This window comes from Bos taurus, chromosome 3, assembly GCF_002263795.3.
Source record: "Bos taurus isolate L1 Dominette 01449 registration number 42190680 breed Hereford chromosome 3, ARS-UCD2.0, whole genome shotgun sequence".
Taxonomy (NCBI): Eukaryota; Metazoa; Chordata; class Mammalia; order Artiodactyla; family Bovidae; genus Bos; species Bos taurus.
The window spans coordinates 735,760-762,194 of NC_037330.1; the positions used below are offsets into that span (position 1 = coordinate 735,760).

The 26,435-nt window shown below is 39.2% G+C and overlaps 2 protein-coding genes across 12 annotated transcripts in view; one reads left to right on the forward strand and one right to left on the reverse strand.

The window, feature by feature from the left end:
* The window catches only part of DCAF6 (DDB1 and CUL4 associated factor 6), a 181,645-nt gene extending 165,104 nt beyond the window's left edge, over positions 1 to 16,541 (reverse strand). For 7 of the 9 annotated variants that reach the window (XM_059884583.1, XM_059884582.1, XM_005203397.5 and 4 more), the window contains exon 1: positions 16,209 to 16,528. In XM_059884583.1, coding sequence (XP_059740566.1) covers positions 16,209 to 16,305 — 97 coding nt within the window. In that variant the 5' untranslated portion in view covers positions 16,306 to 16,528. Of the gene's footprint in view, positions 1 to 16,208 lie in introns of all 9 variants that reach the window. The other 2 variants (NM_001191229.1, XM_015461047.3) reach the window with 2 other exon arrangements.
* Positions 16,542 to 16,638: 97 nt separating this feature from the next.
* Positions 16,639 to 26,435, forward strand: part of MPC2 (mitochondrial pyruvate carrier 2) — a 30,706-nt gene continuing 20,909 nt past the window's right edge. Inside the window, exons 1-2 of one of the 3 annotated variants that reach the window (NM_001193121.1) lie at positions 16,639 to 16,684; positions 17,314 to 17,478. In NM_001193121.1, coding sequence (NP_001180050.1) covers positions 17,370 to 17,478 — 109 coding nt within the window. In that variant the 5' untranslated portion in view covers positions 16,639 to 16,684; positions 17,314 to 17,369. Of the gene's footprint in view, positions 16,790 to 17,208; positions 17,479 to 26,435 lie in introns of those variants that run through there. The other 2 variants (XM_024989716.2, XM_059884881.1) reach the window with 2 other exon arrangements.

Below are 26,435 nucleotides of genomic sequence, written 5' to 3' on the forward strand. Positions count from 1 at the left end.
TCTAACAAACACATGAAAGTATGCTCAACATTACTCATTATTAGAGAAATGTAGTTTTGATGAGATAAAACTACAATGAGATACTACAATGAGATATCACCTCACACTGCTCAGAATGGCCATCATCAAAAAATCTGCAAACAATAAATGCTGGAGAGGGTGTGGAGAAAAGAGTACGCTCTTGCACTGTTGGTGGGAATGTAAACTGATACAGCCACTATGGAAGATGGTATGGAGATTCCTTAAAAAACTAGGAATAAAAGCAGTATATGACCCAGCAATCCCACTGGGAGGCATATACCGTGAGGAAACCAAAAATGAAAAGGATACATGTATCCCATTGTTCACTGTAGCCCTATTTACAATAGCTAGCACATGGAAGAAACCTAGATGTCTATTGACAGATGAATGGATAAAGAAGTGGTGGTATATGTACACAATGGAATATTACTCAGTCATAAAAAGAAACGCATCTGAGTCAGTTCTGATGAGGTGGATGAATCTACAACTTATTATACAGAGTGAAGTCAGAAAGAGAACAATAAATATTGCATTCCAATACATATATCAATATCAATAACCTCAGATATGCAAGTGACACCATCCTTATGGCAGAAAGTGAAGACGAACTAAAAAGCCTCTTGATTAAAGTGAAAGAGGAGAGTGAAAAAGTTGGCTTAAAGCTCAACATTCAGAAAACTAAGATCACAGCATCCAGTCCATCACTTCATGGCAAATAGATTGGGAAACTGTGGAAACAGTGGCTGACTTCATTTTTCTGGGCTCCAAAATCACTGCAGATGGTGACTGCAGCCATGAAATTAAAAGACGCTTACTCCTTAGGAGAAAAGTTATGATCAACCTCGACAGCATATTAAAAAGTGGAGACATTACTTTGTCAACAAAGGTCCATCTACTCAAGGCTATAGTTTTTCAGTAGTCAGGTATGGATGTGAGAGTTGGACTATAAAGAAAGCTGAGCACAGAAGAAATGATGTTTTTGAACTGTGGTGTTGGAGAAGACTCTTGAGAGTCCCTTGGACTACAAGGAGATCCAGCCAGTCCATCCTAAAGGAGATCAGTCCTGGGTGTTCACTCGAAGGACTGATGCTGAAGCTGAAACTCCAGTACTTTGGCCACCTGATGCAAAGAGCTGACTCATTTGAAAAGACCCTGATGTTGGGAAAGATTGAAGGCAGGAGGAGAAAGGGACAACAGAGGACGAGATTGTTAGATAGCACCACCGACTCAATGGACATGAATTTGGGTAAACTCTGGGAGTTGGTGATGGACAGGGAGACCTGGAGTGCTGCAACTCTTGGGGTCGCAATGAGTTGGACACGACTGAGAGACTGAACTGAACTGAGGACTGGACAGGTAATTTCCACCATTTAAAAAAGAGCTAATAATCATTTTCAAACTATTCAAAAAAACTAAAGAGGAAGAACTTCTGAACTCATTCTATGAAGCCAGTGGCACCTTCATACCAAAACCTAATAAAGACAATACAAAAATAAAAAAGGAAATTATAGGCCCATATGACTGATAAGCACAAAAGCAAAAAATCCTCAACAAAATATTAGCACATCAAACTCAACAACACATAATAAGGATCATACACCATATTCAAGTTGCATTTATACCAGGAATGCAAGCATGATTCAATATCTGCAAATCAATCAATGTGAGAGGCCAAGCCATGTGTCCCAACTTGACCAGCTCATGCCACCTCAGGCTGAAGGCTCTCTAGGCTTGCCTATAACGGGAGTGCCGCACCATTTATTCATTTACTGAGTGCCCTCTGAGTGTTGACAATACCAGCAATCAAACCCTACTGTCTTCCTTAGCCCCTGTTCCCAGCCCTGGATAGGAAAGAGGGTAAGGCCCTGGTGGGGGATACACCATATTAACCAATTTAAGAATAAAAACCATGTCATATGTGGTCATCTCCACAGATGAAGAAAAAGATTGTGACTTAATTTAATAATCACTTATTATTTTTAAAAAAATGAACACAACTCAATGTAATAAAAGCCCACTGCACTGACAAGTCCACAGCTAACATCATACTCAATAGAGGAAACCTAAAATCATTTCCCCTAAAATCAAGAATGAGACAAGGATGCTCACTCTTGATATTTTTATTTGACACAGGACTGAATATACTAGACAAAGCAATGAAACAAGAAAAATAAAAGGAATCTAAACTAAAAAGGAAGAAGTAAAACCATCACCATTTGCTAATGACATGATACTATACAAAAAAAGTTTTAAAGATGCCATCAAAAAACTGTCAGAATAAATGAATTCAATAAACAGGACTCAAAATTAATGTCCAGAAACCCATTGTTCCTATATACTCAATGAACTATCAGAGAAAAAAATTAAGAAGACAATCTCATTTACAACTGCATCAAAAAGAATAAAACACTTAGGAATATATCTAACCAAGGAGGTAAAAGACTCAAAAAACTATACAACACTGAAAAAGAAATTGAAGATGACACAATTGGAATTATATTGATTTCATGAACTGAAAGAATTAATATCATTAAAATGTTCATACTACCCAAGGTAAGCTATAGATTTCATCCAATGACTACCAAAACACAAATGGCATTTTTCACAGAAGAAATAATTTCAAAATTTGTACAGAAACACAAAACATCCCAAATAATCAAAACAACCTTTATTAAGAAGCTGAAAGTATCACACTCTGATTTCAAACTATACTACAAGCTAATGCAATAATAGTATTGTACTGGCATAAAAACAGATACAGACAATGGAACAAAATAGAAAACCTGGAAATGAATGCACACATATGTAGAGTCAATCCATCTATGACAAAGGAGGCTAGAATATACAAGGAGGGTAAAACCCTCTTCAATAAATGGTGTGGTAAACTGCTATATTTAAATGGATAACCAACAAAAGCCTATCGAATAGCACGGGGAATAGCACGGGGAAGTCTGTTCGATGCTAAGGGCCGTCTGGATGGGAGGGGCTTCAGGGGAAGAATGGATGCGTGCTTCTGTGTGGCTGAGTCCCTTCACTGTTCACCTGAAACCATCACAACACTGTTCACTGTCTACACCCCCAAACAAAATGTCTTTGGTATTAAAAAACACTAAAAACTTTTTTAAAAGGAAAAAAAAAATGGAGTAGTAAAATTGGACAGCTACATGCAAAAGCATCAAACTGAACGAATTTTCTCACATCATATGTAAAAATTCAAAATGAATTAAAGACTTACATGTCAGACTTGAAACCATAAAACTTCTAGAAGAAAACATAGGCAGTATGCTCTTCAACATCAGTCTTAGTAATTTTCTTATATGCTTCCTCAGCAAGAAAAACAAAAGCAAAAATAAACAGGGTTCCGTCAAACTAAAAAGTTTCTGCACAATAAAGAAATCTATCTACAAGACTAAGAGGCCATCAATTGAATGTGAGAAGATTTTTGCAAACAATATATTTTATAAAGGGTTAATATCCAAAATATACCAACAATTCATACAACATAATATCAAGATAAAACCCAATTACAAAATGAGAAGACCTAAATACACATTTTCTTTTTTTCTTTTAATAGACCCTTTTCCCAAGGAAGACATATAGATGGCCAACTCACACATGAAAAGGTGCTCAACATCAATAAACCTCAGAGAAAGGCAAGTCAAAATCACAATGAGGTATCATCTCACACCTGTCAGAATGGCTATTATTAAAAAGATAACAAATAAGTGTGTGAGAGGATGTGAAAGAGAGGAAGCCACACTGTTGGTGGGAATGCAAACTGGCACAGTCACTATGGAAAATGACGTGCAGGTTTCTCAAAAAACTAAAAAGAGGATACCTTGCTATCCAGCGATTTCACTTCTGGGTATCTTCCAGGAGAAAACAAAAGCAGTAACTAAAACAATATATTCTCCCATTTTCTTTGCTGCATTATTTATACTAGTCAAGATGTGGAAGCAACCTAACTGACCATCAACACATATTTTGATGTGGACTACTTTTTGTTCAGTTAGCTAAGTTCTGTCCAACTCTCTGCAACCCCATGGACTGCAACATGCCAGGCTCCTCTGTCCTCCACTATCCCCTGATGTTTGCTCAAATTCATATCCAATGAGTCAGTGATGCTATGCAACAATAACATCCTCTGCCTCCCCCTTCTCCTTTTGCCCTCATCTTCCCCAGCATCAAGATCTTTTCCAATCAGTTGGCTCTTTGCATCCTGTGGCCAAAGTATTTGACCTTCAGCTTCAGCATCAGTCCCACCAATGAATATTCAGAGTTTATTTCTTTTAGGATTGACTGGTTTGATCTCCCTGCTGTCCAAGGGACTCTCAAGAGTCTTCTCCAGCGCCACAGCTCCAATCCATACATGACTATCAGAAAAACGACAGCTTTGATTATACAGACCTGTGTCAACAAAGTGATGTCTCTGCTTTTGAATACGCTGTCTAGGTATATCATAGCTTTTCTTCCAAGGAGTGTCTTTTAATTTCATGGCTGCAGTCACTGTCCACAGTGACTTTTGGAAGCCAAGTCTGTCACTGTTTCCATTTTTCACCCATCTATTTGCCATGAAGTGATGGGACTGAATGCCATGATCTTAAGATTTTTGAACATTGAGTTTTAAGCCAGCTTTTTCACTCTCCTCTTTCACTTTCATCAAGAAGCTCTTTAGTTCCTCCTTGCTTTCTGCCATTAGAGTGCTATCGTTTGTATATCTGAGGTTACTGATATTTCTCCCAGTAATCTTGATTTCAGCTTGTGATTCATCCAGCCCAACATTCCACATGATGTACTCTGCATATAAGTTAAACAAGCAAGGTGACAATACACAGCCTTGATGAACTCTTCCCAATCTGGAACCAGTTTGTTGTTCCATGCCTGGTTCTAACTGTTGCTTCTTGACCTGTATACAGGTTTCTCAGAAGACAAGTAAGGTGATCTGGTATTTCCATCTCTAAGAATTTTCCAGTTTGTTGTGATTCAAACAGTCACTTCATAGCAATGAAGCAGAAATAGATGTTTTTCTGGAATTCTCTTGCTTTCTCTATGATCCAACAAATGCTGGCAATTTGGATCCTCTGCCTCTTTGAATCCCAGCTTGTACATATGGAAGTTCTCAGTTCACATATTGCTGAAGCCTAGCTCGAAGGATTTTGAGCATTACCTTGCTAGCATGTAAAATGAGAGCTAGCACAATATTTTGAACATCTTTAGCATTGCCATTCTTTTGGACTGGAATGATAACTGACCTTTTCTAGTCCTTTGGCCACTGCTGAGTTTTCCAAACTTGCTGACATATTGAGTGCATCATCTTTTAGGATTTGAAATAGCTCAGCTGGAATTCCAGCACCTCCACTAGCTTTGTTCATAGTGATGCTTCCTAAGGCCCACTTGACTTCACGCTCCAGGATGTCTGGCTCTAGGTGAGTGACCACACCATTGTGGTTATCCTGGTCATTAAGACTTTTTTTTGTATAGTTCTTCTGAGTATTCTTCCCACCTCTTCTTAATCTCTTCTGCTTCTCTTAGGTCCTTGCTGATTCTGTTCTTTATTGTGCCCATCTTGGCATGAAATGTTCCCTTGTTATCTCCAATTTTCTTGAAGAGATCTCTAGTCTTTCCCATTCTATTGTTTTCCTCTAATTCTTTGCATTGTTACTTAAGGCTTTTTTATATCTCCTCATTATTCTCTGGAACTCTGCATTCAGTTATATGTATCTTTGCCTTTCCCCTTTGCCTTTTGCTTCACTTCTTTTCTCAGTTTCTTGTAAGACCTCCTCAGACAACCATTTTGCCTTTTTGTATTCCTTTCTCTTGGGGATGGTTTTGGTCACCACCTCCATTGTTACGAACCTCCATCTTTAGTTCTTTAGGTACTGTCTAACAGATCTAATCCCTTGAATCTACTTGTCACTTCCACTGTATAACTGTAATGGATTTGATCTAGGTCATATCAAAAGGCCTAGTGGTTTTTCCTACTTTCTTCAATTTAAGCCTGAATTTTGCAATAAGGAGCTCAAGATCTGAGCCACAGTCAGCTCCCAGTCTTGTTTTTGCTGACTGTACAGAGCTTCTTCATCTTTGACTGCATAGAATATAATCAATCTGATCTTGGTATTGACTATCTGGTGATGTCCATGTGTAGAGTCACTTATTGTGTTGTTGCAAGAGGCTGTTCGCTATGACCAGAGTGTTCTCTTGGCAAAACTGTTAAGACTTTGCCCTGCTTCATTTTGTATTCCAAGGCCAAACTTGCCTGTTACTTGAGGTACCTCTTGACTTCTTACTTTTCCATTCCAGTCCCCTATGATGAAAAAGACATCTTTTCTGGTGTTAGTTCTAGAAGGTATTGTAGGTCATTATAGAATCATTCAACTTTAGCTTCTTCAGCATTAGTGGTTGGGGCACAGACTTGGATACTGTGATGTTGAATGCTTTGTCTTGGAAACAAACAGAGATCACTCTGTAGTTTTTGAGAATGCACCCAAGTACTACATTTCAGACTCTTTTGCTGACTATGGCTACTTCATTTCTTCTAAGAGATTCTTGCCCACAGCAGTAGATACAATGGTCATCTGAATTAAATTCACCCATTCCTACCCATTTTAGTCACTGATTCCTAAAATGTTTACTCTTCCCATCTCCTGTATGACCACATCCAAGTTATCTTGATTCATGGACCCAACATTCCAGGTTCTATGCAATATTGTTCTTTACAGCATCAGACTACTTTCACCACCAGACACATCCACAACTGAGCATACATTTCCATTTTGGCCCAGCCTCAGTAATATATTGGACACCTACCAGGGCTTCCCTCTTGGCTTAGCCAGTAAACAACCTGCCTACAATGTGGGAGACCTGGGTCCAATCCGTGGATCCGGAAGACCCCTGGAGAAGGGAATGGCAACTCACTCCACCATTCTTGCCTGGAGAATCTCATGGACAGAGGAGCCTGGCAGGCTATAGTCCACAGGATTGCAAAAAGTCAGACATGACTGAGCGACTAACACCTTTACAAACCTGGGGGTCTCATCTTCCAGTGTCATACCTTTTTGCCTTTTCATACTGTTCAAGGGGTTCTTAAGGCAAGAATACTGAAGTGTTCTGCCATTCCCCTCTCCAGTGGGCCTTGTTTTATCATACTTCAATTTAAAATATTAGGTTGGTGCAAAAGTAATCGAGGTTTGAATCATGGAAGTTTGCTGTTTGATATCGAAATACATTCTTAAGTAAATGTGATTATGTTACACATTACTTAATGCATATTTCTCGCTTTATGTTGTTTTGCTAATGGCATTACTTGCTGTTTATTTTATATTTATTTTAGATTATAAACAAATGACATTAGACAAAAAGCAAATTTGAGTGATTTTTCTACTCAAGTTCAAAATGGGTCATAAAGCAGTGGAAACAACTCACAACGTCAACAGTGCACTTCGCCCAGGAACTGCTAACAAAAATATACGTGCACTGCAGTGCAGTGGTGGTTCAAGAAATCTTGCAAAGGAGATGACAGCCTTGAGTATGAGCAGCACAGTGGATGGCCACTGGAAGCTGACAACGACCAACTGAGTGGATTATCAGAGCTGATCCTCTTACAACTTCACAAGAAATGGCTGAAGAACTCAATGCCAATCCTTCTAAGTGGTGAACCATTTCCATTTGAAGCAAATTGGAAAGGTGAAAAAACTCCACAAGTGGGTGCCTCATGAGCTGACCACAAATCCAAAGTTCATCATTTTGAAGTGTCATCTTCTCTTATTCTATACAACAATGAACCATTTCTCGATCAGACTGTGACATGAGGTAAAAAGTGGATTTTATCCGACAACCAGAGATGGTTGGATTGCAGCTCAGTGGTTGGACCAAAAAGCTCCAAAGCACTTCCAAAACCCAAACTTGTACCCAAAATAGGCCAGGGTCACTGTTTGGTGGTCTGCTGCCAGTCTGATCAACTACAGATTTCTGAATCCTGACGAAACCATTACATTTGAGAAGGATACTCAGCGGCAGATAGATGAGACGCACCAAAAACTGCACCGCCTACAGCCAACATTGGTTAACAGAAAGGACCCAATTCTTCTCTACTCCAACATCCAACCAAACCTCGCACAACCAATGCTTTAAAAGTTAATGAATTGGGCTTCCAAGTTTTGCCTCATATGCCATTTTCACCTGCCCTCTTGCCAACCAATTAGCACTTCTTCAAGCATCCCAACTTTCTGCAGGGAAAATGCTTCCACAACCAACAGGATGCAGAAAATGCTTTCCAAGAATCAGATTTTTATGCTACAGGATTAAACAAACTTATTTCTCATCGGCAAAAATGTGTTGATTGTAATGGTTCCTATTTTGATTAATAAAGATGTGCTGAGACTTTGGACCGAAACAACAATTACATTTGCCCTAAAACTTCAATTTTTAAAAACTAGAAAAAAATATAAAGATCATAAAAAAGGAAAAGCATATGAAGAGATGTTCAACTCAGCCTTTAGGGAAATTATGACTTTAAACCACGATTTATTACTACATACTTATGAGAATTACTAAATAAAAAACAACAGCAACACCAAATGCTGGTGATGATGCAGAAAAAATAGATTACTCATATGTGGGTGATAGGAACATAAAATGGTTCAGCCATACTGGAAAAAAATATGGCAATTCTTACAAAAGTAAACAATGTGCTTATCATATAGTGCAATAACTACAATTCTTGGACATTTATCCCAGAAATGAAAATTTATATTCATACAGAAACTCGTATATGGATATTCTTAACAGTTCTCTAATAGTCAAAACCTAGAAACATATACAAACATAAGTCAACAAATGAATGATTAGATAGTCATATACCCATATCACAAAATAATAATCGACAATAGAAAGAAATAAACTATTGACACACACAACCTGGATGGATCTTAATGGAATTATGTGCAGAGTGAAAACTCAATCTCAAAAGTTTACATGCTGTTATTTACAGCATTTGTTACTGTTTAGTCCCCAAGTCAGGTCTGATTCTAGGCAACCCCATGAACTGTAGCCCTCCAGGCTCCTCTGTCCATGAGCTTTCCTAGGTAAGAATACTGGAGTGGGTCACCATTTCCTTCTCCACAGGATCTTCCCAAACCCAGGGATTGAACCTATGTCTCCTATAATGACAGACAGGTTCTTTACCACTGAGCCACCGGGGAAGTCCCCAATTTATAATATTACATAACAACATGTTATTTATATAACATTCTTGAAATGACAAAACTATAGAAACAGAGATTAGTAGTTACCAGGGGTTAGCAGTCAGGAGAAAAGGATGTAGCTGTGATTAAAAATGGTATCACAAAGAATTATTATGATAGAACTGTTCCATGTCTTATACATGCTGGTAACCACTTTAATCTATTAATATTAATTGACAATTTATTAAAATTAATTAAAACCAATGTTAAAATTGCATGGTACAAAATACACAAACGCACACATAAAACTGGGGAAATGGGAATAAGATTTCTCAATCTATATCAATTTCAAGATTGTGATACATTAATATATCAATAGTTGTACAAGATATTCAGTTCAGTTCAGTTCAGTCGCTCAGTCATGTCCGACTCTCTGCGACCCCGTGAATCGCGGCACGCCAGGCCTCCCATACAAGATATTACCATTGGGGAACTGATTGAAGGGTATATGGGATCTCTTTGTACTATTTCTAACAACTGCATATGCGTCTACAGTTATCTCAAAATTAGAAGTACCAAACAAAACAAAACCTTCCCACAAAGAAAACTCCAAGCTCAGATGGCTTCAATGATGAAGTAATTTCAAGTCTACACAAACTCTTCAGAAAAAAAGAACACAACCAACTCATTACAAGGCCACCATTATCTGGACACCGAAAGCAGGCAAAAATACAACAAGAAAACTGTAGGCTAATAGCCTTAATGAACAAAAACAGCCAATTTTTACCAAAAGTGAAACCAGCAATACATAAAGATGTATAGCCATAGCCCACAAATTGAATGTTGCTTCAACACTCAAAAACCAATCACTGTTAATGTATTAATATAATCAATGAAAAAGAAATTATATAATCAACTCATTAGAATAAATCTTGACAAAATTCAACAGCTAGTCATGATAAACACTCTCAGCAATTTAAGAGCAGAAAGGGATTTCTTCAATAGATACCTACAAAAACCTACAGTCAACAACATATTTAACAGTTAAAGACTGAATTCTTACTAGGACAAGGAATAAAGCAATGATCTCCACTCTTACTACTTCAAGATTCTACTGGAGTCCTAAGTACAACTATAAAAGGAAGAAAAAAATAACAGAGGTGAAAAAGAGGAAATCTTTTTTTTTTTGGCCACACCACAAGGCTTGTGGGAGCTCAGTTCCCTAACCTTGGATTGAACCCAAGCCCTCAGCAGTGAGAGCATGGAGTTCTAACCACTGTACTGCCAGGGAATTCCCAGGAAGAAATCTCAATACACAATGACATAATCATCTACATAAAATCCCGGCTCATGGCTCAGTGCTAAAGAATCCACATGCCAATGCAGGAGACATGGGTTCAGTCGCTGATCCAGGAAGATCCCACATGCCATGAAGCAGCTAAGCCTGTGCTCCACCATTATTGAGCTTGTGCTCTAGAGCCAGGGAGCCAAAACTACTGAGCTCACATGCCAAGAGCCTGTGCTCAGTAACAAGAGAACCCACCACAATGTAAGAGTCAAAAATAGAAAACCTCTAGAAAAAAAGCATAGTATATCTCTGTCACCTTGGATTAGGTAAAGATTAAAGATTAATCTTTACTTAGGTACACAAAAAAGCATGAACTATAAAAGATGCTGTCAAGAAAAAAAAAGACACAACAGGGAGAAAATATCTGCAAAATACATTATCTGGTTAAGGGTTTGTATCAAAGGCTATATAAAGTATTACAATATTAAGAAGGTAAATCTGAATATTTAACCAAAGTATATGGATGGCAAATAAGCCATGAAAATATACTAAAAATCATTAATCATGAGGATTAAATAAAATGCAAATTAAAACAATACCTACATATCTATTTAAAAAGCTAAAATTAAGAAGACATAATGCCAAGTGTTGATGAGAAGGAACAACTAGAACTCTCAAACATTACTGATGTGAACGCCATATGGTATGATTATTCTGAAAAAGTTTATTACAGAGTTAAACACACTTACCACACAACTCAGAAATCCCACAGTAAGTATTACTCAAGAAACAAGGATTTAGGAATTCTCCGGCAGTCCAGTGGTTAAAACTCTGGGCTTTGACTGCCAAGGCTCTGGGTTCAATCCCTGGTTGGGGAACTAAGACCCCACAGGCCTCAGGACATAGGGGGGGAAAAAAAGGAGGGGGGGGAAGCCAAGGATTTAAGTGTCCTACCCTACTTATTCTTTGCCAAAGTATAAATTTAAGGTTTTATTATCTATATCTTCACTAGTTATCATCAGATCAGATCACTAGTTATCAGCAGTATTCAAAAAAAAATTTTTTTTAATCTGCCACCCTAAATCAGTCACCCTAACATTCAGTTACAATTATAAAAAATACACACCACCTAGTAGTTTTGCAAACCTCAAGCCAATACTCATTAGTGGATATTCTACTGGGTAAACAACATTTTTTAACATGATATGAAAGCAGAATGCACCATACCTGCTGCTGCTGCTGCTGCAGCTGCTAAGTCACTTCAGTCGTGTCGGAATCTGTACAACCCCATAGACGGCAGCCCACCAGACTCCTCCATCCCTGGGATTCTCCAGGCAAGACTACTGGAGTGGGTTGCCATTTCCTTCTTCAATGCATGCATGCATACTAAGTCGCTTCAGTCGTATCCGACTCTATGCGACCCCATGGACAGCAGCCCACCAGGCTCCTCTGTCCACAGGACTCTCCAGGCAGGAACACTGGAGTGGGCTGCCATTTCCTGCTCTGGCACCATACCTGATAAGGCTAAATGTCATTTGGGAAATCTTTTTAGTTATATGTGTATCACAAATTGCCATGTAAATGTATTATTACTGTGGATAATGGTCAAAACATTTGAAAAACAGACATAAAACATACCTGTAATATAAATTCCATGCTATCAGAAGTTCCTATCCCTTTTAAACACTTTAATTCTATACCAGGTAGGAATGAAATCTACAACAGAGCTATTCAATGGTCTGCTATTGCTATGATTAATAATACGCATTTGGTGGCCGAATCTTCAGGAATTATCAGTATATTCTGTAACATATATTTGTCATATCTGTCATTCACTATTAAAATCAGACATTTTTCAGCTTTCATTGAGATTTATTTTTAAGACTAAGGAAACAAAATACAAATATTTCACTTACTTTTCCCAGTAGCTAACAAAGGAGCAAAACTCAAAATTTTCTGACCCTTATAAAATATATTGTAACTTTGCAACACTTTCTCAAGAACTTTGTAAGTCTGAATATAGATGTACTCAAGATACACTACAAGACTAATCTAAATGCAAAATTAACCACTTCAAGTACATAATAACTCTAATGATATTCAAAGGACAGAGACATTCTAATCCCCTTACAAAAGATATTTCAATCTTCACTATAAAGTTGTCACTGGCTTAGTGGTTCCTATTTCCCCAACCCCCTCCTCGGGACAAATTTCTCTGCTGAAATTCTAACCCCCAAGGTATTAGTATTGCTGCTGCTGCTGCAGCTAAGTCGCTTCAGTCGTGTCCGACTCTGTGCTACCCCATAGACAGCAGCCCACCAGGCTCCCCCGACCCTGGGATTCTCCAGGCAAGAACACTGGAGTGCGTTGCCATTTCCTTCTCCAATGCATGAAAGTGAAAAAATAAAGTGAAGTCGCTCAGTCGTGTCCGACTCCTAGCGACCCCATGGACTGCAGCCCACCAGGCCCCTCCGTCCATGGGATTTTCCAGGCAAGAGTACTGGAGTGGGGTGCCACTGCCTTCTCCGGGTATTAGTATTAGGAGACAGGAATTTTGGGGAGGTGATTAGGCTTGGGTGTGTGCATGCTCAGTCGTGTCAGACTCTTTGCAACCCCATGGACTGTAACCCAACAGGCTCCTCTGTCCATGGGATTTTCCAGGCAAGAATTCTGGAGTGGGTTGCCATTTCCTTCTCCAAGACTTGGATTAGGGCCCTTATAAAAAAAGACCCCAGAGAATTAGCTCACCTCTTCTGCCTTGTGAGGTTACAGTGAAAAGATGGTTATGAACCAGGAAGCAGGCCCCCACCAGACTTAGAACCTGACCATGTGAACACACATGGTGTGTTCCAGCTTCCCAAATTTTGAAACATAAATTTCTATTGAAATAATTTTCTTTGATAGGAGGAAAAAAGATAATTAACCAAATTTAAATAAAATCACCTGTAATGTTTCAATACTACTATTCAAAAGATACATGCTATGATTAATTTGAAATGCATATGTTACAAAAAAAATGCCAGTAGCTTCTATCCCATTTTACTGTTATTTAGAAGTAATTCATTATTAGAAATACATATAATGGATAATTAGAGAAATATTTAAACTATGATATTATAAACAATCAAAATGTTTAAATACTGAAATCTCCAAAAAGAAAATAATCCACTTACTTTTTAAAACCCTTTTTAAAAGGGGGCTTTTTAAAAAGATTTTATGAGTACTTCAAAATATTATTTCTGGGGGACTTTCCTGGTGGTCCAGTGGCTAAGACTCCAGCTCCCAATGCAGGTGGACCAGGTACAATCACTGACCAGTCAGAGAACTAGATCCCATGTGCAGCAACTAAGAACTTGCAGGCCACAGCTAAGGATTCGTCATACTGCAACCAAGACAGAAGATCCCACATGCCACAACTAAGGCCCTGTGCACCAAATAAATAATTTTTTAAAAATTATTTTTAGAAAATCTCATTAACTCAGACAGTGCTAATGTCGACTTTGCTGTTTCCTGAATGCTAAGCCAAGATTAGTACTGGAGTGTGGATGAGCCAGATAAACTAAAAGTATAAAGAAAGTCTCCTAAGGCCAAGAAATTACTTTTCAAACTATTTCTGAATACTTAAAAAAAACCCACTTTTAAAGGAAGCTGTTTCAAGAATGCGATAATTATAAAGTATATATTACTAGCACATTTAAAATATTATGTAAGATATGGAATTCATTGTATGCATATACGTGTTTGAAAATCTGTAGTTTAGACTTTCTACTAAAGGCAGTGAAGTCACATTCTTCAATTCCCCTCCACCCAAGACAAACTTCACTTCCATTATGGAGCTAGAAGAGGAAGGGAAAAAGAAAATTTATGATCTTACTATATTTTAATTGACTCTACCATAGATAAAATTGAACTGAGACAGCAGAAAACATTAATAATAAAACTAAATATAATTACTACTCATTCAAATGCTCCAACTAATTGAAATAAAGGACCGCATATAAATTCATTCATGTAGAACATGTATTCTTTTTATTAAACTAAAATTATTTCTCAGCAAGTAAATATTAAAAGAAATACTCCACATCTTTTAGGTTAATGGTTTAAACAAGCACTCTCTATTCATATTAAATTTTAAAAAGATTAATCACCACTCCAGGTACTTATCCTAGAACAAATGCACAAAAACCACGTACTGATACAAGGATGTTCACTGTTAATAACGGCAAACGTACAGAAAAAAAAGAAGGCTGAGTCAACCTTGACAACTTCATACTGTTAAATACTATGCAACAGTTTAAAAGACTGTACAGATAGATTTACTTCTACGACCATGCAAAGGTCTCCAAGATGTAACATAAAAGGTGCAAAATAATATTTACAATATGACATCATACATGCAGGTCACACACATACACACTCCTACAGCATTTCTATACGTACACATGTGCTTGTGAGAATTCAAAGGAAAAGGTCTAGAAGAATATTCAGGGAACAGAACATGTTACCTCTCTAAGGGTGTGTGTGTGAAACGAATGGGAGGAATCATAAGAATTTGTGCTTCATTTTTACAAGGAGAATGTACTCATGTCACTTGAGACACTAAAAAGCAGGAGGAAAGAAAAAAATACCTGTTAACTTCTCTCAAATAATCACAAACCAGAACTATCAGGTGTAATGAGATTTCAATTTCTTTCATTGATTTTAAGTCAAAACCATTTGACTTAAAATTATTTAAATGACATTTAAAGCATTTAAATGACATCAACAAATACCTAAGATAAAAGTGACAAAATTGGTAAGAAAAAATTTTTAATGATGTTGTCTTGCCTTCAAATTAAAAATAAAAAAGAAAGAATAAAGAGTAATGATAAGACTGCAGAGGAAAGAAGAAAAAAGTCTCTTACTAAATCCATCCACTTTTAGTTCAGGCGTGACCCAGAATCCTCACAAATCCACTTATACAAAACGGGAAAAAAAAAAAAAAAAAAAAACACTGGACTACCGTTCCCTCAAGTATCGAAGGTTGTTTTTAGAAAGCTTAACTAAGAAACAGTAAATGCCAAGTGTTTCACCGGTGTGGGAATGGGAACGCGAAACCCTACACCTCCTTAAAGCAATCTAAACGACTGAACAGCAGAGTCCAACTGGGAACGCGCGCGGGGGTGGGGACAGCTCAGCTATCACTTTTAGGTTGGCTCGGAGCCTCAGAACAGTTTACCCCCAGTCTCTTTGGAGCGTGGAGTCCCCGAGGGTGGTCAACGCGTCGCCGCCGACACCTAAGCCCAACCGAGACTTCAGAGGAGGGGCGGTCAACACAAACTTAGGTCCTTCGGCTGAGCCGGGAGAGCGCGGAAGAGCAAAAGCGCCAACTTTTGCTCTAAACGCGGCAGCTCCGGGAGGTTCGACAAGTCTTCCCCCAAGTCCCACTCCTGAAACGATGCCAACACCTTTTCCCGGCCAATACTGTCCGCCCCAGGTCCGGCCCCCGGAGGAAAACCCGAGCAGGGCGGCGGCTGGCAGCATGAAAGAGTGACTTAGCCATGGGAGGACAACAAGGGCGGGGGGTCCGTCGGCTGAGGGCCACCCGGCACCTTAGCGTCTCCGGGACGCCCCCGCCCAGAAGCTGTCGCGTCTCCAACAGCCCCCGCGACGCGGCCCCCTCCCCCACCTCTGGGCGGCGACCTCCGCGCCCCTGCCCCGGGGCCCCTGCTCACCGAGGTAGCGGCTCCGCAGCCGGGACGGGTCCTCCAGCCCGAGGGACCTTTTCCTCACGTCCCACAACAGGTGTGGGCAGGAGCCACCCCGAGACATGGCTCTCCCAGGCTGGGGGAGGAGGGGAGACCACCGCGTGGGGGAGGGGAGGAGGGGAAGAGACACGCGGATCAACACCCGAGCCGCACCGGCACCATCCACGAGCCGGGGCTCTCAAGCGCAGCGAGTTAGATGGCAGCGGCGGTGGCGGCAGCAGCGCCTTCGCCTGAGAAGTCCGGCCGTACCCGGGCTGGAGCTCGCTTCATACTCTCCTTCTCAGACTACCCAGAACAACCAAAGATCAGCAACAGTCCCCTCCCTCGGCACCCCCTCCTAAAGGAGGAGGCGGAGGCGGCCTCGACTCCTCCCTCTCCTCGTTCTGTACACCCGCCCTTCCAAGCCTTTCTCGCGAGATGACGACCACTGGGCATTGAGGCAGGTGTGTGCCATGGCCGCCCTTACCCTAGAAAAATGGGTTCAAGCCATTCTAGTTAAATGCTTAATACTCTGTGGATAAATGAGGAATCGAGAAGTTGCTGAAGTCGTAAGTCTCGGGCTCACGAGTCTCAATCCAAAGGAAGCAAGAGAGTTGTGCGGCGTCATCTTTAGTCGGGACACAGAAGGCCCGAATAGTCCATCTTGTCTAGGGGCCTCCTTAACCAAAGTGAAAGGGTATCCGCCGACCGAGCTTCACTTTCCCTTCTCCAACATGGCTTCCAGAGCAGGAAGAAGAAATTGGAGGTTTGCTTTGGGGGACGGGCCAATCGGTGCGGGCAGCTCTGCCTGCGCAAGCGCGCTGCCGGTAGGCCTCTGGGTTGACTCGGTGAGGCCTTCCTTTAACCACCTGTTTTAGCCACTCCTCCCGGATCTCGGCGGAGAGAAGCCAGTAGGCGGGCTCGGGGCGGGCCGTCGCAGAGTCTCCGCCCCCACAACCTTCTGTGGGCGCCGGCCAAAGGGTGGTTTGCTGGGGGGTCAGGCTCAGCAGCGGGAAGGGCAGGCACCCACGGAGAGAGGGCGCGAGACGTTGATACAGGGGAAAGTGACGAGCTGCCCTACATTGCCTGCCAGGGACGAGCACGCGGACACTCTACCACCCGGCTGCCCACGATCACTCGTCCGCAGAAATGTCAGCCGCCGGCGTCCGGGGCCTGCGGGCCACCTACCACCGGGTCCTTGATAAAGTGGAGCTCCTGCTGCCTGAGAAATTGAGGCCGTTGTACAACCACCCGGCAGGTAATGAACCCAGAGTGGCTCCCACCGAGACCTCCCTTCCTGTCCCTTTCCTCCCTTTACCGATCCACTGACAACTCTGCCAGTGGACAATTCACCCACAACCCCAACCCCTGTTCCTCAAGTGAATCTGTGTACTTTCCCATGCTGCTTGCTTTTCACATTTTCTTTTCCAACACGTCTAAAACTCGTGATTTTCAAGTCTGCGCCCTTTGCGACCTTTGTTGCACTGCTTCTCTTAGGCACCACTCAGATCCGGACCAGGCCTCTTGGTTTGACCCTTCTCCATCTCTGCGGCCAGGAAAAGGTCTGGGCCACCGGGAAACCTCATTCTCTCCCCTTTCCTTCCATGAGTAGTGATGTATTGACCCACGCGCAGAAGAGCCGTCTTACCGCCCCAGAGTGTTAGGAGTAAAGGTCATATTTCCTTCAGCTCCAGCTGACAGGCCTGCAGAAGTTAGCCAGTTTCTGAGTCAGTGTCATTCCTTGCCCTATAGGCCTAGTTTGTTTTAGTCTATCCTAAATTACTTCCTGAACCTTTTTGTGTGGACAGACCTGGGTTTAAATTCTGCTCTGCTCCTAATTGTAGATGTGACCTTGGGTAAAATCCTAGATCTTAGTTTCCGTAAAATGTGGTCCATGTGAGAGTTAAAGATAACATATGTGTCTGATTCTTCATAAATGCTCAATAAATATTAGCTCTCTCTTTAACCTATTGGAAAACAGTGTTCTAGTAGTTGAAAAAATAATACTGTAAGAAACTGGAAGCTCCCAGTGCCTCCAGCTCTTTATTTAAGGTCTAAAATCCTGTTACCTGTTATATAAACATTAGTAATAGTACTTACTTGGCTGGGAACTCAAACCAGATACATTCTGAAGTCACTTTCAAGCCTAAGACTTAGCAAAGGAGAAAGTGTGTTATAAATGGAAAGACTGAAGTGCAACCCCTCTGTGGCCCTTTTCTCTACATAGTTAAATCTATCTCTGCGGTTGGTGTCATTAGTACACTTGTATATCTCCCCACATATCTGACTATGAAGCAGCTCTTGGGAATCTAAGATTACTAAATCCGATTTCCAAATTTGATAAAGGATTGATCTGTGTCACGGAATTATGCTTTAGTATAATATTATTTATTGCAGTAGTTTACCCTTTATAAAATTGACCTTTAAGGAGAGATTTTTATTAATGAAGAATATTAGTTTATTTGCTTTTTGGTTCTTTAAGACACAGTTTTTGGAAATTGTCCTCTTTTGTGGCAGAGATTTTCAGGAGGAAGAGTTGAGCAATGCTTCTGTAATTATCTAGGCTTTTTTTTTTCTCAGCCGCACTGTGTTGCATGATTTTGGCCAACTGTGTGGCATGATTTTGGCCAACTGTATGGCATGTGGGGAATCTTAGTTCCCCAAGCAGGAATTGAACTCAAACTCCCGCGTTGGAAGCTCGGAGTTTTAACCACTGGGACACCAGGGAAGTCCCTGGGCTTTAGTCTCAACTGAATTCTTGTGGTCAATGCTGACCCTCTTAAGCTTTGTATTTGGTCTGTGGGATAAAGACAGGCTAGAGGAGGAACAATTTTAAACTACTTTAAAACAGAATTGGAGGGTAGCTTTATAGTGATCTTTTCCAAGGTCTTGGCTTTAACCACTTATAGTCATTGTTTATTAGTTTATTAGTTATTATTTAATAGTTTATTCAACTTTAGAATGAAAGGAAATTATCTTTCATTTAAGATTGGTTTGTAGATCATGTATTTTATCTAGATACTCTTAGACTAGTTCAGTTACTGTAACCCTTTTTTCAGTGTGATGGAAGGAGCATAGGCTTTGAAGCCAGATTGACCTGGATTTGAAACTTGGCTGAGTGACCTTGATCTTAAATCCCCTGACCTTTTAGTTCTAATATATAAAATGGGAATAATAATTATCTCCAAAATAATGGACATGAATTTGAGCAAGCTTCAGTAGTTGGCGATAGGGAAGCCTCACGTGCTGCAGTCCATGGGGTCACAAAGAGTCGGACAAGACTGAACTGAACTGAATTACCATTTAAGGATTGTTGTGAAAGTTAAGTGATATATTGTCTGTAAAATGTAGCTGTGTTTGCACATAGACTTTCAACAAATGTTAGTGTTAGTTCTCTCTTATTTACTAATATACAGAGTAAGAATACCCATCACTGCAAAATTGTTTGTGATTAAAAACTTGTAGGCACACCAATGCAGAAATGAAGAAACATGAAAGATATAACTTACTGATTGTCACAAGTATTGAATAAAATCTGAGGAAACTATTGTTCTAAGACTTAACAGGGAATATTCAAGGTTTTTGTGTACTATTTTACATAATAGTGTGTTTTTGAATCATTATATTAGATGATATATCTAATCATCATTAGACTGGATTCACATATTGGAGACTTTCACAGTAATATACAAGGCTGGATTCTAAATTTTTGAGACTTAATCGTATCATTGACAAATATGTCTAGACAAGTCACAAGAATATGTCTTTATATAAATATTTATTAGACTTAGCATATTGTATTCTATATATATATAGTTAGACCTGTGGTCTTCATCATTCGTTTATCTACATATTGTCTATGACACACAGTGATCTGCTTCTTTGGAGTAAAAATAGAGTTCTATCCAAATGTGTGTCCTGGCAAGTTCAGTTCTCAGTGCCCCCGCTGTCTCCTGACCTGAAAGTATGCTGTCCAGTGTTTACTGTGAAATCATGCTGCCCAATGTTTACTTAAATGCTTCAGTTCAGTCGCTCAGTCATGTCCGACTCTTGGCGACCCCATGAATTGCAGCACGCCAGGCCTCCCTGTCCATCACCAACTCCCAGAGTTTACTAAACTCATGTCTATCGAGTTGGTGATGCCATCCAGCCATCTCATCCTCTGTCGTCCCCTTCTCCTCCTGCCCCCAATCCCTCCCAGCATCAGAGTCTTCTCCAATGAGTCAACTCTTCGCATGAGGTGGCCAAAGTACTGGAGTTTCAGCTTTAGCATCATTCCTTCCAAAGAAATCCCAGGGCTGATCTCCTTCAGAATGGACTGGTTGGATCTCCTTGCAGTCCAAGGGACTCTCAAGAGTCTTCTCCAACACCACAGTTCAAAAGCATCAATTCTTCGGCACTCAGCCTTCTTCACAGTCCAACTCTCACATCCATACATGACCACTGGAAAAACCATAGCCTTGACTAGACGGACCTTTGTTGCCAAAGTGATGTCTCTGCTTTTGAATATGCTATCTAGGTTGGTCATAACTTTCCTTCCAAGGAGTAAGCATCTTTTAATTTCACGGCTGCAGTCACCATCTGCGGTGATTTTGGAGCCCAAAAAAATAAAATCTGACATTGTTTCCACTGTTTCCCCATCTACTTCCCATGAAGTAATGGGACCAGATGCCATGATCTTCGTTTTCTGAATGTTGAGCTTTAAGCCAACTTTTTCACTCTCCACTTTCACTGTCATCAAGAGGCTCTTTAGTTCCTCTTCACTTTCTGCCATAAGGGTGATGTCATCTACATATTGGAGAAGGCAATGGCAACCCACTCCAGTAACTCTTGCCTGGAAAATCCCATGGATGGAGGAGCCTGGTGGGCTACAGTCCATGGGGTCACTAAGAGTCAGACCCAACTGAGCAACTTCACTCTCACTTTTCACTTTCATGCATTGGAGAAGGAAATGGCAACCCACTCAGGTGTTCTTGCCTGGAGAATCCCAGGGATGGCAGAGCCTGGTGGGCTGCCGTCTATGGGGACGCACAGAGTCGGACACAACTGAAGTGACTTAGCAGCAGCAGCAGTAGCAGCATCTGCATATCTGAGGTTATTGATATTTCTCTCGGCAATCTTGATTCCAGCTTCTGCTACTTCCAGCCCAGCGTTTCTCATGATGTACTCTGCATATAAGTTAAATAAGCAGGGTGACAATAAACAGCCTTGACATACTCCTTTTCCTGTTTGGAACCAGTCTGTTGTTCCGTATCCAGTTCTAACTGTTGCTTCCTGACCTGCATATAGGTTTCTCACAAGGCAGGTCAGGTGGTCTGGTATTCCCGTCTCTTTCAGAATTTTCCACAGTTTATTGTGATCCACACAGTCAAAGGCAAGCTTAGTTTGGGAAAAAAAAAAATTATTAGTGGAAGAGTGTCTTTCATTTGTATTTATGAGCTGCAGAATGGGGTGAATTGTCCCAAAGGATGCACAAACTTTGGAATATAGGAAGAAAACAGTAGAATTTCTATTAGTACTTACTTTATCTTTTTAAAGTTTCCATTTTGTGTATATTTTATAATATAAAATATATTAGTGCACATATACATATATGTGGATGTGTAAACAGACAGTCCCTTTCTTAGGATGGTTCAACTTAAGATTTTTCAACTCTACAAGATGGTTCAAAAGCAGTATAAATTCAGTAGGAATCCTAATTTTGATCTTTTCCTGGGCTAGTGATATGTGGTACAGTGCTCTTACAGGTGGCAGCAACAAACCACAACTCCCAGTCAACCACAGGGTGAACAACCAGTATGTCTCTTCTGCACCTGTAGAACCATTCGTTTTCCACTTTCAGTACGTGTGTGCTGCGTTCTTTGTCTCTCAGTCATGTCTCTTTGTGGCCCCATGGCTGCTTCTGTTCATGGCTGTCTGTTGCCATTTCCTCCTCCAGGAGAGCTTCCCTACCCAAGCACTGAAGCTGCATTTCCTGTGTCTCCTGCATTGGCAGGTAGTTTCTTTACCACTGTGCCACCTGGGAAGCCCCAGTGTTCAATAAGTTGCATGAGATATTCAATAAGCTTTATTTATTATGTATTAACAATTTACTATAAGTAAGCTTTGTGTTAGATGATTTTGCCCAATTTAAGGGTAGGTTAGGCTAAGCTAGGTGTATTAAATAAATTTTCAGTTTATGATATTTTCAACCTTCAGTGGATTTATTGGGGTTTAACCCCATCATAAATTGAGGAAAATCCGTACACACCTGAATTCCATGGAGTCAACATGTATATATAAGGGTGTATGCTCACGTATTGTTTAAACTGATGGGGCAGTATGTTCAAAAGAAGTTAGGAAAGGACTAACTTTCCTAACTCACTGGTGGTCCAGTGGTTAAGAATCCACCTGCCAATGCAAGGGACACAAGTTCAGTCCTTGCTCCAGGAAGATCCCACATGCCTTGGGGTAACTAAACCCATGCACCACACCTACTCTAGAGCTCTAGAGCCTGTGTTCCGCAACTAGAGAGTAGCCCCCGCTCACCTCAGCTGGAGAAAGCCTGCATGCAACGAAGACCCAGTGCAGCCATAAATAAATAAATATGTAAAAATTAAAAAAAAAAGTTAGGAGACCACAGCTCTAAAGAGTTAAACCTTAGAAATTACCTGGTTAGGACTCTGCACTTTCACTGCTATGGCCCAGGTTCAGTCCCTGCTTGGGGAACTAAGATCCCACAAGTGGTGAGGTGCAGCCAAAAAAAACAAGTTATATCTCAATAAAACTGGGGAAAAAATTAAATGAGAAATAAATAAATAATATAAATAAATAAAAACTATGCTTCAATTAAGTCAGCATAGAAAATAACTATCTTAACCATACAATCTTTGCTTACTATAGCTTTGCTTATAATGAGTTATATTTTGGCTCAAGTGAAAGAACTTTTGGAAAAATATTTCTGCAAAATGTGTTGCTGTGTTTAGCTTACTACTGCTAAGAATATTCTCTACATTGCATGATGTTCTGTCTGTGAAGGCTGATGAGATAAGTTACGTTAAGGTGTTCACAGCAGGAATATTTGCATTTTTCCTAGACCAGAGAATTAGTTTTTCCTTTCTATCTTATAGACCTAGAGAATATCTTTAAAATAAAAACATACTAAGTGAACTATTATTAGCAATGTTTAGTATATATTATGATTAAATATACAGTAAATATATAACTATACACATATTATTTATTATAGTATTAACTTCTATTAGCTTAAAATTAAGGAATGAGAACCAAAAGGGAAAGTTAGGACTTCAGATATTTGAGTTATTGATGTCAAATAGAATATCTTTAAACTAGTTAGCTCCAATAAAGTTGAATTATTTAATATTTATTGAGGGCCTACTGTATATTGGATACTGTTTTAGCATTTGAGTTATTTTAATGAATAAAATAAAAATCCCTGGCTACAGAGATTTTGTATTCTCAGAAGAGATCATAAAAGTAATACAATCCTTGCTGTAATTGTTAGTTTGACACTTAACGTAACTGATTTTAAACTAATTTTAAGAAGTTAAGATTGTTTATGCCTCATCTAATTTGATTCATTAGATATACTAAAGGAGAAGCAAGCCCTTGGAGAAGCTATAAATAGTTTGTTATATACATGTTACTATTTATAAAATAGATAACCAACTGTATAGCACAGGGAACTATACTCAATATTTTGTAATAACCTATAAGGGAAAACAATCTGAAAAAGTGTTTACATATATATATATATAAATCACTGAATCATTTTGCTGTACACCTGAAATTAACACAACATTATAAATCAACTACACATCAATAAAAGTTTATTATTTCTAAGACAGATAATATTAATTTTGGCTGTAAAAGATGAAAATATGTTTAAAGTATGGTATGGCATAGTAGAAAGACGACTGGGGTCAAAGAAGCCTGTATTCTGATTCTTACTCTATCTGGAACTATCTGAATATGAGACAAATTAACTTTGAAGAAGTGCCTTTTCTTTTTCATCTATAAGAGTGTTTGTATTTTCTTTAATGTCCTCTCCAGCTGTAACAGTTTACAATTTGGTATTTCTGCTGTGACTTTTCTTAGTTTTAGAGGCTTCAGGAAACTCAGATTTCATCAGGGAAGACTATATAATTATTGTTAGATTAGGTTTTAGGGAATTAATTTTTACCTTGCTGTGCTATGTATTTTATATAAGTAATTTTATAGCAACCCTAAAATGCATATTACCTATCATAGCTAGTCACTTCATCTGTTATTTTCTTTGGCATTTTCATCAAAGCCTGTTTTCATTCAACATTTTAAAAATCATTATTCACCCATGATGTTCTGGGTACTAGTTCAGTAAGCTCTTTCCAAGGCCTTACAGAAGATAGAAAGATTGCTTGACTCTGAAATGGTAGCCCCATCATATTCTCCATGTGAAATCAGAACTAGCTTTAGTACAAATAAAAATGAGTAATTTTTGACAGTTAGTATCTGTGTCAAAGAATAATAACCTGTATGAATTCTAAGAATTTGTAAGTAGCTGGTTCCATGATAGCAAAAAGGTGGACTTGATTGATACAAGGAACTTCAGAGGAAAGTTCAGGGATGTTGAAAGCAATAAACTGTAAAGAAATTGTATGAAAGGATTTAGGTGGGGTAGTAGACGGCTTTCAATAAGAATTTTATTTTCAACATTGGGAGCACCTCTATTCAGTATTTGTATATGTGTATATTTGCATGTGTGTAAAAGTTACTTATTCTGTTCCTGGAAGGAAATCTTTCCCTAGGAAGAGAATTATACAGTAAATGACATTCTTTCTGGGTAGAATTTATGAAGTATTTCATTGGCAGAAATTCCTCTCACATAAGGAAATTAAGAAATAAAATTATCAATATGTCATTGTTTTATTAACAAGTTCATCAAGTCAACTAGATTTGTTAATTTGTTTGAAAATATATGTCTCTTACATATTTGGTTGTATTATTCTCTTGCAGAATTCCTCAAATTCTTCCATAAAAATTTGAACTTTAAAGAACATAAGTTTCACTTTAAAAATCAGACAAACATTTCACAACACAAGAGAACATGACCATTATATTATTCTTTGTAATTTTTTTGTTATGCTTAAAAATAGTTCATAGTTTTACAGTAAATCTTTGTTGCGGCTCTAATTTATGTATAATAGTTTGTATCTGTTAATCCTATACTCCTAATTTGTCCCTCCCCACCTTCCTTTTCCCCTTTTGTAACTATACATTTGTTTTACATTACAGTTCATAGTTTTAAGTAGTCAGCATTTGACATCTTTTTCAACTTCCAAGAGTGGACTTGTAAGAAACAAGATGAAAATGTGTTGTTAGTTAATTGTTTGTCTAAAAGAATGTACGTTTACATCTGATGGGAATACATTTTTCTCATCTTGGACTTCAGGTTAAATTTCTTAAGAGCTGCTTTTTATTCAGTATATTTTCAGCAATTTAAAATTTCTGCCTAATTAAGCTTTTTCATTCATCATAATGATTGTTAGCTAGATACTCTAGTTATGCTTATCTTGATGTTAAGGTATTATAATCACTTTCGGTATCATGATTATTTAATGACTTTATTATTTTAATGCTCTTCAGTGAGAACAGCTGTGTCATTGTAGAACATAAACCAGTTTTTCCCAGATCTAGGAAAGATAGTGTAACATTGTATTCTCCCTGTTTGGGTGGTACCTGTTTGCAAAACATTTTTGTCTAAGCTTCATGTTTTAGGTAAATAGCAAGGACCTATTGTATACTTCAAGGACCAACTGTGAAAGTGGAAGTCGCTCAGTTGTGTCCGACCACAAAGTCCATGGAATTCTCCAGGCCAGAATACTGGAGTGGGTAGCCTTTCCCTTCCCCAGATCCCAACCCAAGGATCGAACCCAAGTCTCTCACACTGCAGGCGGCTTCTTTACTAGCTGAGCCACCAGGGAAGCAAAGCTTTCACTTTCACATATTCAACATCTTGTAATAACCTATAATGGAAAAGAATCTGAAAAAGAAAAAAAATTTATATATACATATACATTTATGTATGTATAACTGAATCACTTTGCTGTACACCTGTAACTAACACAACATTGTAAATCAACCATACTTCAATAAAAAAAATTGTTTTAACTTGTTTCATGTTTTAAATGTCAAAATCAGTTGGGATGTTTCCTCATTACTATTTTCATTATTGAT